This window comes from Erpetoichthys calabaricus, chromosome 7 (genome assembly GCF_900747795.2).
Source record: "Erpetoichthys calabaricus chromosome 7, fErpCal1.3, whole genome shotgun sequence".
Taxonomy (NCBI): domain Eukaryota; kingdom Metazoa; phylum Chordata; class Cladistia; order Polypteriformes; family Polypteridae; genus Erpetoichthys; species Erpetoichthys calabaricus.
Genome location: NC_041400.2, coordinates 25,013,629 through 25,028,822, shown reverse-complemented (window position 1 = coordinate 25,028,822; position 15,194 = coordinate 25,013,629). Strand labels below are relative to the sequence as shown.

General features: G+C 40.2%; 1 protein-coding gene across 3 annotated transcripts in view; it reads right to left on the bottom strand.

The window, feature by feature from the left end:
• LOC114654413 (thymic stromal cotransporter homolog) overlaps nucleotides 1-15,194 on the bottom strand; it is a 60,932-nt gene that overhangs the window by 34,850 nt on the left and 10,888 nt on the right. Inside the window, exon 1 of one of the 3 annotated variants that reach the window (XR_007935444.1) lies at nucleotides 12,054-13,239. The exons of 1 other annotated variant lie outside the window; for it this stretch is intronic. Coding sequence is in view for 1 of the 2 variants with exons in the window: in XM_028804961.2 (XP_028660794.1) it covers nucleotides 12,059-13,148 (1,090 nt within the window). In the remaining variant the exon portion in view is untranslated. Of the gene's footprint in view, nucleotides 1-12,053; nucleotides 13,240-15,194 lie in introns of those variants that run through there. One more of the 3 variants, XM_028804961.2, reaches the window with a different exon arrangement.

Here is a 15,194-nt window from a genome sequence, read left to right as displayed (position 1 = left end):
ATCCTGTTATGGATCTAAATAAAAGGTTCGTTCTGATGCCTTCACATGGATGGGTCTTTTGGGAACTAAAAATGGCTCCCCTATGGTACTGCTCTGAAGAACCACTGTGGCACCTTTATTTTTAAGTGTAGAAACAAACTTCTGTAGGGCACAGGCACATATAAACCTACACACACAAATTCGGGACAAATTAGGGGCCGCCAATAAACTTCAGACACCTGAGTGCCTTATGCAAGCCACAATATTGCAACTATTGCTCTGGATAAAAGCACACCCCACCTAATGATTGGACTGTGGATTTTTTCAGATATTTTTATATGACATAGTGGTTACAAATGAAAGGCACTATACTTAATGTAATATTTTCAAACCTGCTCAGTCTAGTGCAGGGTCATGAGGGACCAAAGCTTATCACAGCAGCTTCAGCCCCAAATAGGCTGCAAGACCATCGGAGGACCTACTCATGCACACACCTGCTTTCACACACTGTTCACTTACTGTACTTGGAGCATTTAAATTGTCTCAAACATGCACATCACTGACAAGGAAACCCAAGCATAATTGGTTAAAATGAGATTTAGAAAATGTCCAGGGATGCTCTTATCAGAAGTTTCCAAAAGACAGAAAAATATATAAGGAATAAGAATGCTGATAATTAAATATAAAGTTATTCTTACTGTAATAACTGAACTCACATGATACTAACCACTGTATTTACATTTATTTGCTTAGGAGGCATATTCATCCAAAACATCTTACAAAAGAGGTTAACATAATTTTTGAAACAAATGTTACAGGACAAAATTACAAAATGAATCATCACAAGTAAAAAGCTCAGAGCAAAATGCAAATGAGTTCCAGTTCCTTGATTACAAGAACCTATTAAAGTTATTATGAATTAGACAGAATTTCACTGAACAAGAGAGTCTTCAAACGCTTCTTAAACGGAGTGAGGGAGGTAGAATTTCAAAGGAGATGGGCAGTTCATTCCACCATCTAGGAGCTGCACATGAAAAGAGTGTGGATTGAATTTTGATGCCACAGAGAGGTGGGTTGGCACCCTGCCCGGGATTGCTTCCTGCCTTGTGCCTTGTGTTGGCTGGGATTGGCTCCGGCAGACCCCCATGACCCTGTGTTTGGATTCAGCGGGTTGGAAAATGGATGGATGGATGGATGGATGCCACAGAGAGGTGGCGTCACTAGACACTGTTCGTCAACAGACCTGAATGGGTGAGAAGCAACATAGGACCTCACAAGTGTCTCCACATACTGTATGTAGGCGGTGACCCATTGACTGCTCTGTAGGCAAACACTAATGTATGCTGCTACAGGGAGTCTAAGCAGTGATCTGAAAAGAGGAGAAACACATGCCCACTTCATCTGGCGAGTCTTGGTAGCACATGCCATTACTGCTGCCAGCAGTAAATTACAGTACTCAAGGCATGACAAGACCAAAGTCTGGACCAGGCCCTGTTCTGCATACTTCATCAGATACGGTCTGAACTTGCAGCTACTGTACAGAGTGAATCTGCAAGACCGAGATAATGTTGCAAAATGGACAGTGAAGGATAGTTGGTCAAAAATCACCACGCCAAGTTTGTGCATAATGAGTTTAAAATATGTATTAATACACTTGGTATACTGTATGTCACTTTGCTGTTTTGTTTGTTTTTAATTATATAAATGGACCAAGGTTTGAATTTTTAACTTACAGAGCAATAATGAACAAATAGTTAAATAAAAATATCCACAACTAAGCTGAGTTCCATTATGCTCATATCCATATACCTCAAAGAAACAAAGTATTTCCCAAAAATTTGACTCTATCTATTTATTTATTTTTAATTGATGCAAAACATTTTTGTAAATTTAGCTTCATGTATAAATTTTCAAAATAAAAACACAGCATTAAGAAATGGAGAGGGATGGTGATGGTGGATGGTGGAGAGGGAGAGAAAAAATATTATGTGAATGATTTAAAACAAGGTGTGAAATTTTAAAAGCTGACTTTCAAAAGACCAACAGGATGTTAACCTCAATGAAGGATTACTTACAGTATTGAGTCCGTCAGATTCCATTGCACTGTCAGCCTAATCACATTCACATAGCAGTTTGCATATTAACTCAACTCTCTTTAGCTTTAGCTAAAGGCACAAAGATTAAATGCAGGCACAGCAAGTTTGAAGTTGACTTTAAACGAACTGAAGCATTTCTTTCTTGCGATTAACCATTATTCAAAAAACAAATCATACAGATGAAAGGTACATGCAGCTTCAATATCCAAGATCTTCATCTTTCTTGTTATGGTTTGTCAGCAATGGGACTTTTTAGTGTTATGATAATAACTAAAATAAAGAAAATACTCGAAGGGTTGCAGTTGGTGTCAGGAATATCACATATACCCTATTAAATGACCAACCCAGAGGAAGACCTGTGACCCGCAAACTAACTCCACCAACTCACAAACCCCTCAAGTTCCATAATCCACCACTTTTTCTTTAGTGACCAGATGAAATCAACTGCACTGTTTCACTCACCAAGTACCAAAACCGCTGCAGACAGAATGCCTGAGTACACCCCAACTGCCATTTATAACTATTCAACAGTAAATATTTTTTTCCCCAACTTGTAACTCCAACTGTTAGTTGTCCTATTTTTGTCTTTTTTACAGGGTCTATGCACTTCAGTGTACTAACACATTATTGTTTAGGTATTGGTTTTTTGTAGGAGAAGCTGTATAAACATATTGGTCCCCATTGCTTTTGCATTACTATTAATATATTTATTTATTTTGTTCATAATTTTTCCAACACAATCTTTAAAACTTAACTTCATCACATGATTGGAACCATCACCTTCAGAGTAAGTAGGACCCTAAATCTAAAGACACACCACTCTCACTTGTTTCCTTCATCGCTTTTTGCCTCCATGTTATGTAACTGTGCACAGTCTGCAGTTCTTCCAATTGACAGTAGATGTTGCTATATAAATCCCTATACTGCTGAATTAATGCCACTGCAAGATCTTTGTCTGCACTGCCAAGACAGGCTCTCTGGCTTTCTCCCTCGGTTCTCAGACATTTGTCACCATATTGTGATCATGGACAATGCCGCTTTTGTGTTTGCCTCCCTGTGTATCTATGGGGGTGAGTGTCCAGTAGAAGACAGCTCTAATCATTATTTGGGTATGGTGCTTGCACAAGCCGACAACAGTTTTAAGAGAAAATAGAATTGGGTGATGAGGTGGAAAAATTAGAATTCACACAAGGATTGTAGCCATGAAGACAATAACTAAATCACAAATCTTGTGATGGGGCGGCATGGTGGCGCAGTGGTAGCGCTGCTGCCTCGCAGTTAGGAGACCTGGGTTTGCTTCCCGGGTCCTCCCTGCGTGGAGTTTGTATGTTCTCCCCGTGTTTGCGTGGGTTTCCTCTGGTTTCCTCCCACAGTCCAAAGACATGCAGGTTACTATGGCGATCCAAAATTGTCCCTAGTGTGTGCTTGGTGTGTGTGTGTGTGTGTGTGTGTCCTGCGGTGGGTTGGCACCCTGCCCGGGATTTGTTCCTGCCTTGCACCCTGTCCTGGCTGGGATTGGCTCCAGCAGACCCCCGTGACCCTGTGTTAGGATATAGCAGGTTGGATAATGACTGACTGACAAATCTTGTGACATGTAGCCAGAGAACAGACTTTTAAGTTAAAAGCCAAAAAGGGTATATAATCACAACAAAACCATACAAACTATAATCAGAGGGCAGAAAAGTACATTTGAAAGCTAACTATGAAATGCCTGAAAAGTTTTTTTTTCTTCATCAATCTAAATCTTTTATGATTAGGTATATGTGGTGCTGGCTTTTTAACACCTCGCACCAATGATGTTATGTCATGTGACTTTCAGGAAATGCCTCTCAGCAATGGGGCCTTGCGTTCTAGCAGCCAGTTCCCAACATGGCTGCACCTATAAGGAAAAGAAGACTATGTCACGGGAGAACGTGGATAGTTTTTAACAATGTTAAAAATACAACTACTAGATTTATAGCCCTTTGGAGCCCCCAAGCCCATACTCAAGTAATTTTTAGAGACCCAGGAACAGGTGGGAAAATATAAACTTATAAGCCATATCATGACAGTGCGGGAGTGTAGGAGACTGGTGGTACCTCTCTGAAAATGGAAGCTTGTGATTTATCTGGAAAAAAAGTAACATGAACCAAATCAAATTCTGCAACGTACAGCCCAAATTCTTACAGATCAATTACTTGCAAAGTATTTAAACATGTATAATTAGTTTTTAAGGCACAGTATTATATTAAAAATGAACAGAGAGCAGAAAACACAATGAGTCCATTGTCAATCAGTCTTCCTATTTTGACAGGCTTCAGTCAGGCTCAGGTTTCAATGTCTTCATGCATTTAGGAAATACACCAGTACTATAAATGATGTTATTAGGTTTAAAAAATAACAGGAAATTTATTTTGGCAAATCAATCAAAAGAAAGTTATACATTTTACTGACATATTATAGAGTTACGTTGGTATGGTAAAAATAGACAAAGCATAAAAAATTGTGAAACTTCATTTTACAGTATTAAATTAAATCTTTTAATTCCCAAGCTTACATATTTCAATGCAATATAATTGCAGGCTAGAGCTTACATGTGTAGCGTGGGGCACAACGCTGTCCTTGGACAGTCAATCACAAAGATATTTTATTTTAATCTTCCAAAATGTATGATTGTATCTCTTTATAACCCCTAGGTGTTAATTAATTGGCTCCTGCCTTGCATGCTCTGCAGCCAGAATAGCTCTGGTCTTCCCTGTTTTAGATTAAGAAGTTTTGAGAGTGTTATGACGTGACGTGTTTTGTAATGCTATGTTACAATATTAAAATTGGAAGGTTTCGTAACACAGTAGTTAGTACAGCTGTGTCACATTTCTGAATGTCCAGGGTTCAAATCCTAACCCAGTCACTGTCTATGTGGAGGCTGGACATTGTCCCCATGTCAGTGTGGGTTTCTGACTGGTACCCCAGTGTTACTGCCACATCCTAAAGTTGTTAGTTAATTGGAAACTCTAAATTGGGTGCAAAGTTCAGACAATAACTGAACATCTGGTTCATTCTTAATAAACAAATGACTTTGAGCTTGATATAAACCACTGCAGTACTTGATTCCATATCTAAAATATCATTGCACTGCAGAGTGATAACATAACATATCAACTTGTACATGCAAGAAAGAATTTCATAGCACACTGTACACATGACAGTAATGACCACATAAACTTTAAATAAGATGACTGCTGTGATGTCACATGCAGCATCACATGTGCACGCATCTAACTAAATACAATTTCCTACTATTATTTTTGTTAAAAAACAGACAGATATGAATATAACAGATGTGATAGGGAGAAGAAACGTCATGAACGAAAAATGGGTCAAAAGCGAGAAATCAATCCTATCTTTTGTCAAGCAAATTTACTAAGCAAAAATAAGGAGCAAGAATTGAGAATCAGAAGCACAGAGTAATACAAGTAACACTCCTAAAGTCTCTTTAAATTGCTGCAAAACTCAAATAGCATGTGGTTTATCAAGCTGACCTTTAAACCCGTGACAACAGCCTCAGATGTTTCCTCTTTCACGGCCAAGTTCCCAGCAACCTGGATGTGCATACTGGCAAAAGGGATCACAAAAAATGTCGGTTTCCGCAAAAAGCAAAATCGTATCCGGAAACCGCATAATTAATTAATAAATTCTTATAAAATGGACAAAAATCAAAAAATGAAAATTAAATTTGAGTTCTCGCATATAAAATATCTATGTCTAGAGAGCAAATTTAACACCAACTTCACAACAGAGATGCTGAAGATGTCATCAATTTAGAGCAGAAAACAGTGAATGTTGACAGCAATGGAAAAAAATAAATGCTGTGTTTCATTTTGAATCCTGACAGGCATGATCAAGACATGGTATGGGACATGTGAGTCTAGCATGGGAATTGTCAGTGTGAACATTCGTGCAGTCCACATTAACAGCTTTAAAGGTAAATATGCAGTACTTGAAATAAAAATTAAGGCGTAGACGTTTTCCTTACTTTAAAAATCTAAACTTTAGTTGCAGGACTAATTTATGAATAAGTCCAATTCTGTCTCCCATTTGACATTTGCTCACAACTGCAGCACAGTAATGTTCTGGGGTTCCTCAATAAGCCACCTTGAAACTGCAGTTGTGTGGTTTCAAATCCTGATCCTTAGTCACTAAACTAAGCTGGTGACTCACGTTGTTCACTAAATGACACTCCTAATTGAAACAGAAGTTAACTGGACTGCAGCTGTTTATGGTTAATGTAGTTAATGTATACTGTATGTGTGGCATTGAAATGGTAAATACATGTATCTAGTCATTATATTTGGATTGGACAAGCAGAAGGTTATGCAGCTCAAGCCTCTGTTCTCTGATATGAAAATTTTAACATTAAAAATTCAAATAATTTACTTTGTATAGCTCATGGAAAAACATAAAAACATGCCTGAACTTCCAAATTTTTTTTCAAACAGAAATTTCCATCCATCATTTAAGCCCACTAGTCCACTTGCACACCTCACGAACCCACTAGACCACTATAGGTCACATTCACACACCCATACTCTGCTTTTTGATCCACCAGTTGATCTGATATGTATTGAGTGTCTTTGGCAAATGAAAGGTAAACTGGAATGTTGGAGGGGAAAAAAGTGATCATGGGGAGAACATGCAGTCTCAGCACTGGGCTAGGAATTGCACTCAGTCTTCTGGAGCTGTGAGTCAGCAGCACTAATCAATGCTCTACCAAGCCTCCTAATTTTCTGTGTGTAACTGGGGACCCAATTGAGTCTGCAGCTGTAAGCAAGATGTAGTAGTGCCATAAGATGTCTGGGTACTAAGTGCATGGACAGTGGCAAGATTGCCAGTCACGCAAGATCATCACCAGAGGAAGCACTGTACCTCAATTTAATGGTTGGTGCCCAGGAGTTACTCACTCTTAGAACATGAATATGGATGGAGGACAGTGGCATTCATAGAAGGTAGCACAAGAGTTTCCTAAGCTGATAATCAGCTGCCTAATTCATACTGTGGACAAGTTTTTTTTGGGTTGGCCAGTGCTTTAGAGCCCCCCGTCCCATTACACGAATTGTCCAATGATTTCAAGTTGCACAATTTATTTACATTAACTTAGGGAGTCTGGGGCAGTCGTGGCGCAATCCTGAAACCAGCAGTCATGTAGTCTGACATCCCCAGTGACTCACTCCAACCAGTCTGCAACTTGTCCTGACAAAATCAAACAGCTTTAATTTTGTCCTATGTCATAGGGGCCAGCTTGTGTGTGTGCCAGAGGTGACAACCAATGACTGGTCACAATGCACAGATTGTAGCCATAAGGGGACAGGGAAAACACCCTTTTTAGACCTTGCAGACAGGCATGTCTGTCTGATGTCTCGTGTTTTACATACCATGATAGAATGTAAACAAAAAAAGACAAAGACTGCAGTTGTATTCACCATACCTGGAAAGTATTTGTACAGGACACCAGCTCCGTCAGGCAACACATTGTGAGCTGTCAGCAAAACAGGTGAACTTGTGATATTTTGGAAAGTCGTTTAAATTGTTATCCACTGTGATAACTAGTGTAATCTGACACCCTCAGGCAATAAGATGAACAATTGCAGTTGTCAAGTTTGATATCCCCTCTGACAGGTAATTGTGTAATGTGACGTCCGTTTAAGGGAGACATGAAGTTCAAGATTGCAGGCACACCTGGGACCACTAGGGGAGATTCTAAGAAAATAGCCCTAGAAGTTCCAAAGACTACCTCCTACCTTGGAACTAACTCCATTCCTATTCTGGAGGTTTCTCCTAGCCAGGTCTTAAAAGCTTCTTGTGGGTATAAAGCCACTGAGCTTGGAGTCTCCATGGATTGTTAATGATAATGGCTCGACTGACAAGGAGTATGGCCAAAGAGCAAAAAAAGGCAAACAAGTGAATAATAGGGGATACACAGGTACCAGTATATTGGGAAAGTGTGTTAGGCACCCAAAATATCAGATAGAGGTTGTACTTGTGTTTAGTTAGGCCTGGTATGGCTGGTTTTTTTTTGGTTTTTTTTTGCACCTATCTCCAATATTCTTTACCTTTTCCTGGAAACACTTGGTGCAAATCAGGAAATAGCTCTGGAGGAGATGACTGCCAGTTGCAAGGACCATTCACACTTGTACAGCACCAGTTTGGATAACCAGTTAACCTAGCCCAGGGAATGTAACAGGAAACCCCACACACACACACAGAGACACAGGGAGAACATGCAGATGCCATATGGACAACAGCTGAATGTGGGATTTGAATCCAGGATGCTGGAACCATAAGGCAGTAGTGCTATGCATTCCACCACTCTGCTGCTTAAATAATAATAAAAATGTAACCAAACAAGTTAAAAGATAATCTACTAGTCCAAAATATGTTGCCCTTCTAACATGTGACTCACTGCTGAGACAGATAACTTTACATTTGGTTTTTCTTTTAGTTTTTTTTTCTTTCAGTTTTAACTTCTACTTTTTTCAGTGATTCATGTGCTTCATGCCTAGTGATTCTGCAGCTCTTGCATTCCTCACAGCTAAGCAGATGTGGTCCCCTCTTGTTAGCCCATCATACTGAATGTGCGTGTACTGCAAACCTATTATGACTTTTATAAATATCATGAGAAGAAGCACCGCATGGTGGCATAGTGGTTTGTGCTGATGCTTCAGTGTCCTGGAAGCCTTCGTGTCCATGTGTGTTTTCACCACTTAGGTTGTCTTACAACTCCAAAGTGGCCCAGTGTGAGTGTGTGCCCTCCATTAGACCCCGTGCACGATTAAGCCAGTGCTGCAACCCTATTACAGATTATGAGACTTCAGAAAAATGGGTGGAATATACACGGGGAAAGTACGTAATCAGTTGTGAGAAAGGGATTTTTGAATTATAGCTTTGCTTCTTATCTTTTGTGCTCTTATTTATTTTTTGTTTTGTTTATTTATTTAATAGCTGCCACGCAACAAGGAGACCAGGGTTGAAGTCCCAAGTGGTCTCTGCATGGAGTTTCCATGTTCTCCTTGTGTCTGCATAGGTTTCCTCTGGGTGCTTCCATTTCCTCTCACAGTCCAAAGTCATGCAGGTTAGGTAGACTGGTGATACTAAATTGTCCCATGTGTGTATTCACCTTGCGATTAACTGACAATGCTGTGCAAGGATTGATCCTGCCTTGTTCCCAATGCTTACTAGGATGGTTTCCAGCTTTTCTACAGCCCTGCTCTGGATAAGTAGGTTTGGAATATGGTTTAGTTGGATTAGTTTATTTCACTATTCCTGAAACAGTTTATTATATTTTCCATGCATTGTTTTCTACTGGGGCGGCACAGTGGCGCAGTGGGTAGCGCTGCTGCCTCGCAGTTGGGAGATCTGGGGACCTGGGTTCGCTTCCCGGGTCCTCCCTGCGTGGAGTTTGCATGTTCTCCCCGTGTCTGCGTGGGTTTCCTCCCACAGTCCAAAGACATGCAGGTTAGGTGGATTGGCGATTCTAAATTGGCCCTAGTGTGTGCTTGGTGTGTGGGTGTGTTTGTGTGTGTCCTGCGGTGGGTTGGCACCCTGCCCAGGATTGGTTCCTGCCTTGTGCCCTGTGTTGGCTGGGATTGGCTCCAGCAGACCCCCGTGACACTGTGTTCGGATTCAGCGGGTTGGAAAATGGATGGATGGATGGATGTTTTCTACAGCTGTTATACAGCTTGAATTAATTTTTAATAATTAATTACATTTTACCATCTTCCCATTTACTGTAGTGTTGCAGTGAGACACATTAACTGAGCATCAACAAATGCAAGGCAGGATCCCGGCCCACTTTGGGAAGGGCCCATAACTGTCTATTCAAATTCTTATTTAATTTTTAAATTAAATTATTATTTTTTTAATTTAAATTCTTATTTAATTTGAATACATTCAACAAAACATCCTGGGTAAGTTGTGGGATTGTAAAGCATTACTGAATACCTGAAAGCCTGCCAAACTCCACGTTGCAGATTTGGAGGCGTTCAATAAGGAATGTCACTGTAAAATAAAATTTAGACTGCAAACCACACAGTGATAGGCTCAGGCCCACTGCTGCCTTACTATGTGACACCAACTGAGACACTTATCCTGTCAGGGTCACACTTGATTGATTTGGAAAGAAGCACAGAAGTAGTGCTTACTACACTATTTAAAAGTGTTGCATAAAATAAACTTTGGACTATAAACCTCAAATTCATACTTTATTTTCAATCCCTAATACTAATTTACCCTGTGGCCATGAGCAAGTCACTTCACCACCAGTGATCACTTTAGATTTTAAATGTTCAAAAATGCCTCGGGATAGTGCACATTCTGGAAAAGTGCTATATACAATACAGTTTCAGCTGTAAACCATAAGGTTTTAATATACAGTATATTCACACTCCAGTACAAGTTTACCATGTGACCCTAACTGAGCCATTTAAATCGCCAATGCCCACTTCAGATTAATATGTAAAACTGCCTTGGAATAGTTATCACTATGGAAAGGTGCTATATACAATACATTTTCAATTGTAAACCACAAAGTTTTAATATATATTCATTCTCCAGTACAAGTTTACCATGTGGCCCTAATTGGTACACTTAAATCACAGATGCTCACTTTAAATTAATATGTAAAACTGCCTTGGATAGCATTCACTGTGTAAACACTGTACTGGACTGTAAGCCACATGATCAGTGGTTCAATACCCCCAACTAACTTATGGTGTGAGTAACTTAATCTGCAACTGCTAATGATGTAGAACTATTCAAAGCTGCTATAGGATGTGGTTCTTATTTAAGACACCGTATAAAATACATTTTGACTTCATAAACAACAAGGTCATAAATTCAGTTCCTACTGCTTACTTATTCTGCTACACTTCCTGGGTCAGTTAACCTGCCTGAAAAAGTACCTTACCATGGAAAGGCACTATATAAAGTAAAGTTTGGACTGTAAAGCACAGGATCATACTGTACCTCCACTGTGTAACCACAAACAAGTGACTTCCCGTGCCATTGCTTATTTAATAGAAATATGGAAGGTTTTTTGGGGCAGCATATAAAGGTGCAATAAAAAATACCCCTTGTACTATAAACCACAAAATCATACTGTTCACTTCCTACTACTAATTTACTGTGCGCCCCTCAATGGAGTCACTTAAATTGCTCACATTACACAATATGGAATTGTGCCTTTAGATGGTTTTCACTAAGGAAAGCTACTATATAAAGAAGTGACTTTTAATAGTGCTAACCATGGAAAGGCACTATATAAAATAAACTTTGGACTGAAAACCACAGAATTGTACTTACTGTATCTTTACTGTGTAACCACAAACAAGTGACTTCTCATGTCATTGCATAATTCATAGAGATATGGAAAGTTCCTTGAGGTATTATTCAGTATAAATAGGTGTTATAAACCACAAAATCATACTGTTCACATCCTACTACTGATTTACTGTGCGACCCTGACTGAGTCACTTAAATTGTTCACATAAAACAAATATGGAAAGGTGCCTTTGGAATGGTTTTCACAAAGGAAAGATGCTATTTAAAATAAAAAGAGTGCCTTTGAATGGTGCTAACTATGGAATGGCACTATATAAAATAAAAGTAGCAGTAGCTTAACTCTGCCATTTCTTGCACTGGAAGGCAGTTAATGGCTAAAGACTTTAACCCATTACGAATTCTTTAACCATGTAATAATGGGTTATGGAAATGTCCATTTCTTTAAACTATGGAAAAAAATAACAACTCCACATTTTGACCACCAGTTATGTTTGATTAGCACTAACAAGGAGTACAATTTCTAACAATATGCTTCAAAAAGGAATTTTTTCATTACCTTATGTCACTTCGCCTCACTATATTAAGAAAACAAAAACTGTTTGAACAACTTAAAACTGCCAAAAGAAGCAGTCTTCTCAAAAGCTTTTTTTATTATGAAATATTTACCTTACCAACAAAGTACATGTAGGTCTTTGTCACAAATGCCATAAGAAGAAGTCCAGAAGCAAATGATAAAATCCCGATTCCAACCATAAAGGCATCGCTTAGACATCGATGGAAAGCACAGACTCCCAGAAAACTGGTGAAGTATATCGCAAAGTTGGCTGCATTGCCATATCCAATAAGCTTAACATTCCAGTTGAGGGGCTCCTTGACCACAAAAGATGCCCGGATGTTCATAAACTGACCGTCTCCAGTATCATATAGTACTGCGGCAATGAAGAGAAGCACAATGTTGATTTGTTGAAATGAATTTAAAGGCGCTGGTTGATCTTTATCACCCACCACCTTACAGTCTATAGATGGGACACTGTCCCCCATATCATCTGATATTTCAGAGTTTTGGTTTATTGTGCAGTTTTCTTGTGTAAGGCCATTACTAGGAGACTTTTCAATACTCTGTGTCTTTAAAAGAAAAGTACTGTAAATCAAGCTAAGCAAGGTAAAGGTGGAACTAAGTACAGCCAAAATGACCCCAGGGTGTTGTCTGTTGGCATCCAAGTTGTATATGTACCCAGAGGTCATGCTGCCAATGAGGCCCGCCACTCCATATGCCACCTGAACACTTTCCATCTGAACAGCTCTTAGTTTCTCAGTGCTCTGGTCCGCAGTTATGGCCATAACTCCAGCCCAGTAAGCACAGTAACTTCCAGACAAGCCCTGCAAGATGACAGCACCAAACATGACTTGGACTGGCCACTCGAACAGAATCACCAGGAGCAGCATGACCCTGGACAGCAGGTAACCTACCAAAGGGAGGCAAACTTGCAGCTTCCTGTACCCCTTGTCCCCAAGCCTGGCCAGACATAAAGCAGTCAGTACTGGGCTAACACCCAATATGATATTAGAAATCATATAGAAGTTCGAAATGGCCTTCTGCTGCTCGTCTTCTTCGGAGTGGGATGCGTTACTGAACGATGAGTTGGCCGTTGAGTTGTAACGCTCCTTCAGCAGCATCAACAGCCCCGTCTCGTAGATTGTGCTGCCGACCTGGGCGAACATGACAACTGGTTGAAGGAACGTCCGCAGTCGGCGACACATGATGATCGCGACTGGAGCGCAGCGATCCACTCCGCTTCACTTCCTCACTCCTATGTAGCACACGCCTAGAAGTGAGGCTGACATCACATCCTGAGTAGCCTACTCCTGCCTTTGTTCGACCGACGGATTCCGTGTCCCGAGTCCCAAAATGACAGCGCGAGTAAAGCGCAGCGCATCTTGGATCGTAGGCTTCACTCGACTTTGAAGGAGTGGCCGTCAAGGCCTGAACACGGCTTTGCTGTGAACTCAGCTCACTCGTCTGATGATCAGTAAAAACCACTAAATGATATGGCGAGATTTCACGCAGGACGCTGTAAAGCAAAGCTACGACCCTCGATCCAATCATTACATGTATAAGAATCTGACATATTTAAATTGCTTTTACTTTCCAATGCGAAAATGCGGGTATCCTACATAGATTAGTCACGCTGACCAACTTGACCACTTACTGGGTTGCTTAGAAAATAACCCTTGTCAAGAATTTGGCGCCCGAGTTCCGCGTGGATGAGTAAGGGTGTTTAAATCGATGGAACCGAGGAACTGAGACAATGGAAGGACCTCCTTCTCCCAGTTTTCTTGTGTCTTTTTCCTTTTACTCCAATCTTGCTCCCTAACCTTTGCAGATTTGATCGGTGAACTGCATAGTTCCCCCGGGTCAGTGAGTGTGCCCAAATGACATTATGTACAGGTGATAAAAACGAGCGCATCATCGAGCATCCCAAATAACGACAACTGCATTCGTTATGTGTTTAAATACACATAAAAGAGAAGGACTCAAAGTAATGAACGCAAAAGCGAGATGGAAAACTCGCATCCCACTAGGTTCTGCTAAAAAAATCTCTTTACCTTTGCTTGTCTAATGGGGTGATTTCAACACTTTCACGCCTTCTGCCACCACAAAGCCACCCTCCTTTACATCCCATGTCTTCCCCATCTGTTCTCAATTATTGTGCCTCTTCTTTTAAGCAATTGGGTCTCCTCCTGATTATGGTGTCACCGAGCCTCTGTTTTGAGAAAACGTTTACATGCAATGTTAGGGTTACTTCTGAGGTAAGGAACAGCCACTTCAGGCTACAGGACCACAAAGCTAGTTATACATTTACCAATGTTGTTTCTTGTCCTAGTGTGTATATAAACACAGGGAACTCCAGTTTCTATATTACATCTTTGCCTGAAGAAGGGACCTGAGTTGCCTCGAAAGTTTGCAAATTGTAATCTTTTTAGTTAGCTAATAAAAGGTGTCATTTTGCTTGACTTTTCACTCCTTTATCACTAAAGAGAACTGTCTATTGAGTGGTAAAGGTTTACATACCATGTGTGTGCTGCCACCTACTGGTACAAAACAAAATTGTAGACTTTCAGTCTTACTTCGTCTCACCTGTGAAGATGAAACGCACACTCACTGAACAAATTCTTAGGAACACTGTACTAATACTGGGTAGAGCCTCTTTGTGCTATCAAAACACCCTCAGTTCTTGGAGGGTGGCATGGATTCCGCAATATTCCTTTGAGATTCTGGTCCATGCTGATATGATTGAACCACTCAGTTTCTTCAGATCTGTGAGCTGCACATTCATGCTGGGAATCTCACTGTTATACCACATCTCAAAGGTGTTCTAGTGTATTCATATCCAGTGAAAGGGAAGGCCACTGAAGAACACTGAACTGATTGTCATGTTCATGACACTAGTCTGACATGATTTTGCTTTGTAACATATTGCAAGTATCATGTTGGAAGCAGCCATTAGAAGATGGGTAAATTGTGGCCATGAAGGGATGCACATGGCCAGCAACAATACTCAAATAGGCTGAGGCATTTAAGTTTTGATTGATTAGTGTTAATGGGCCCAAAGTGTATCAACAAAATTATTTCTCACACCATTCAAACACCACCACCAATCTGGACGTTTGATAAAAGGCAGGGTGGTTGTATGAATTCATGCTGTTGTCTCCAAATTCTGACCCTAACATCTGTGTGCTTCAGCAGAAATCAAGATTCATCATCCCAGGCTACATTTGTCTAATCTTTAACTGTCCAGTTTTGGA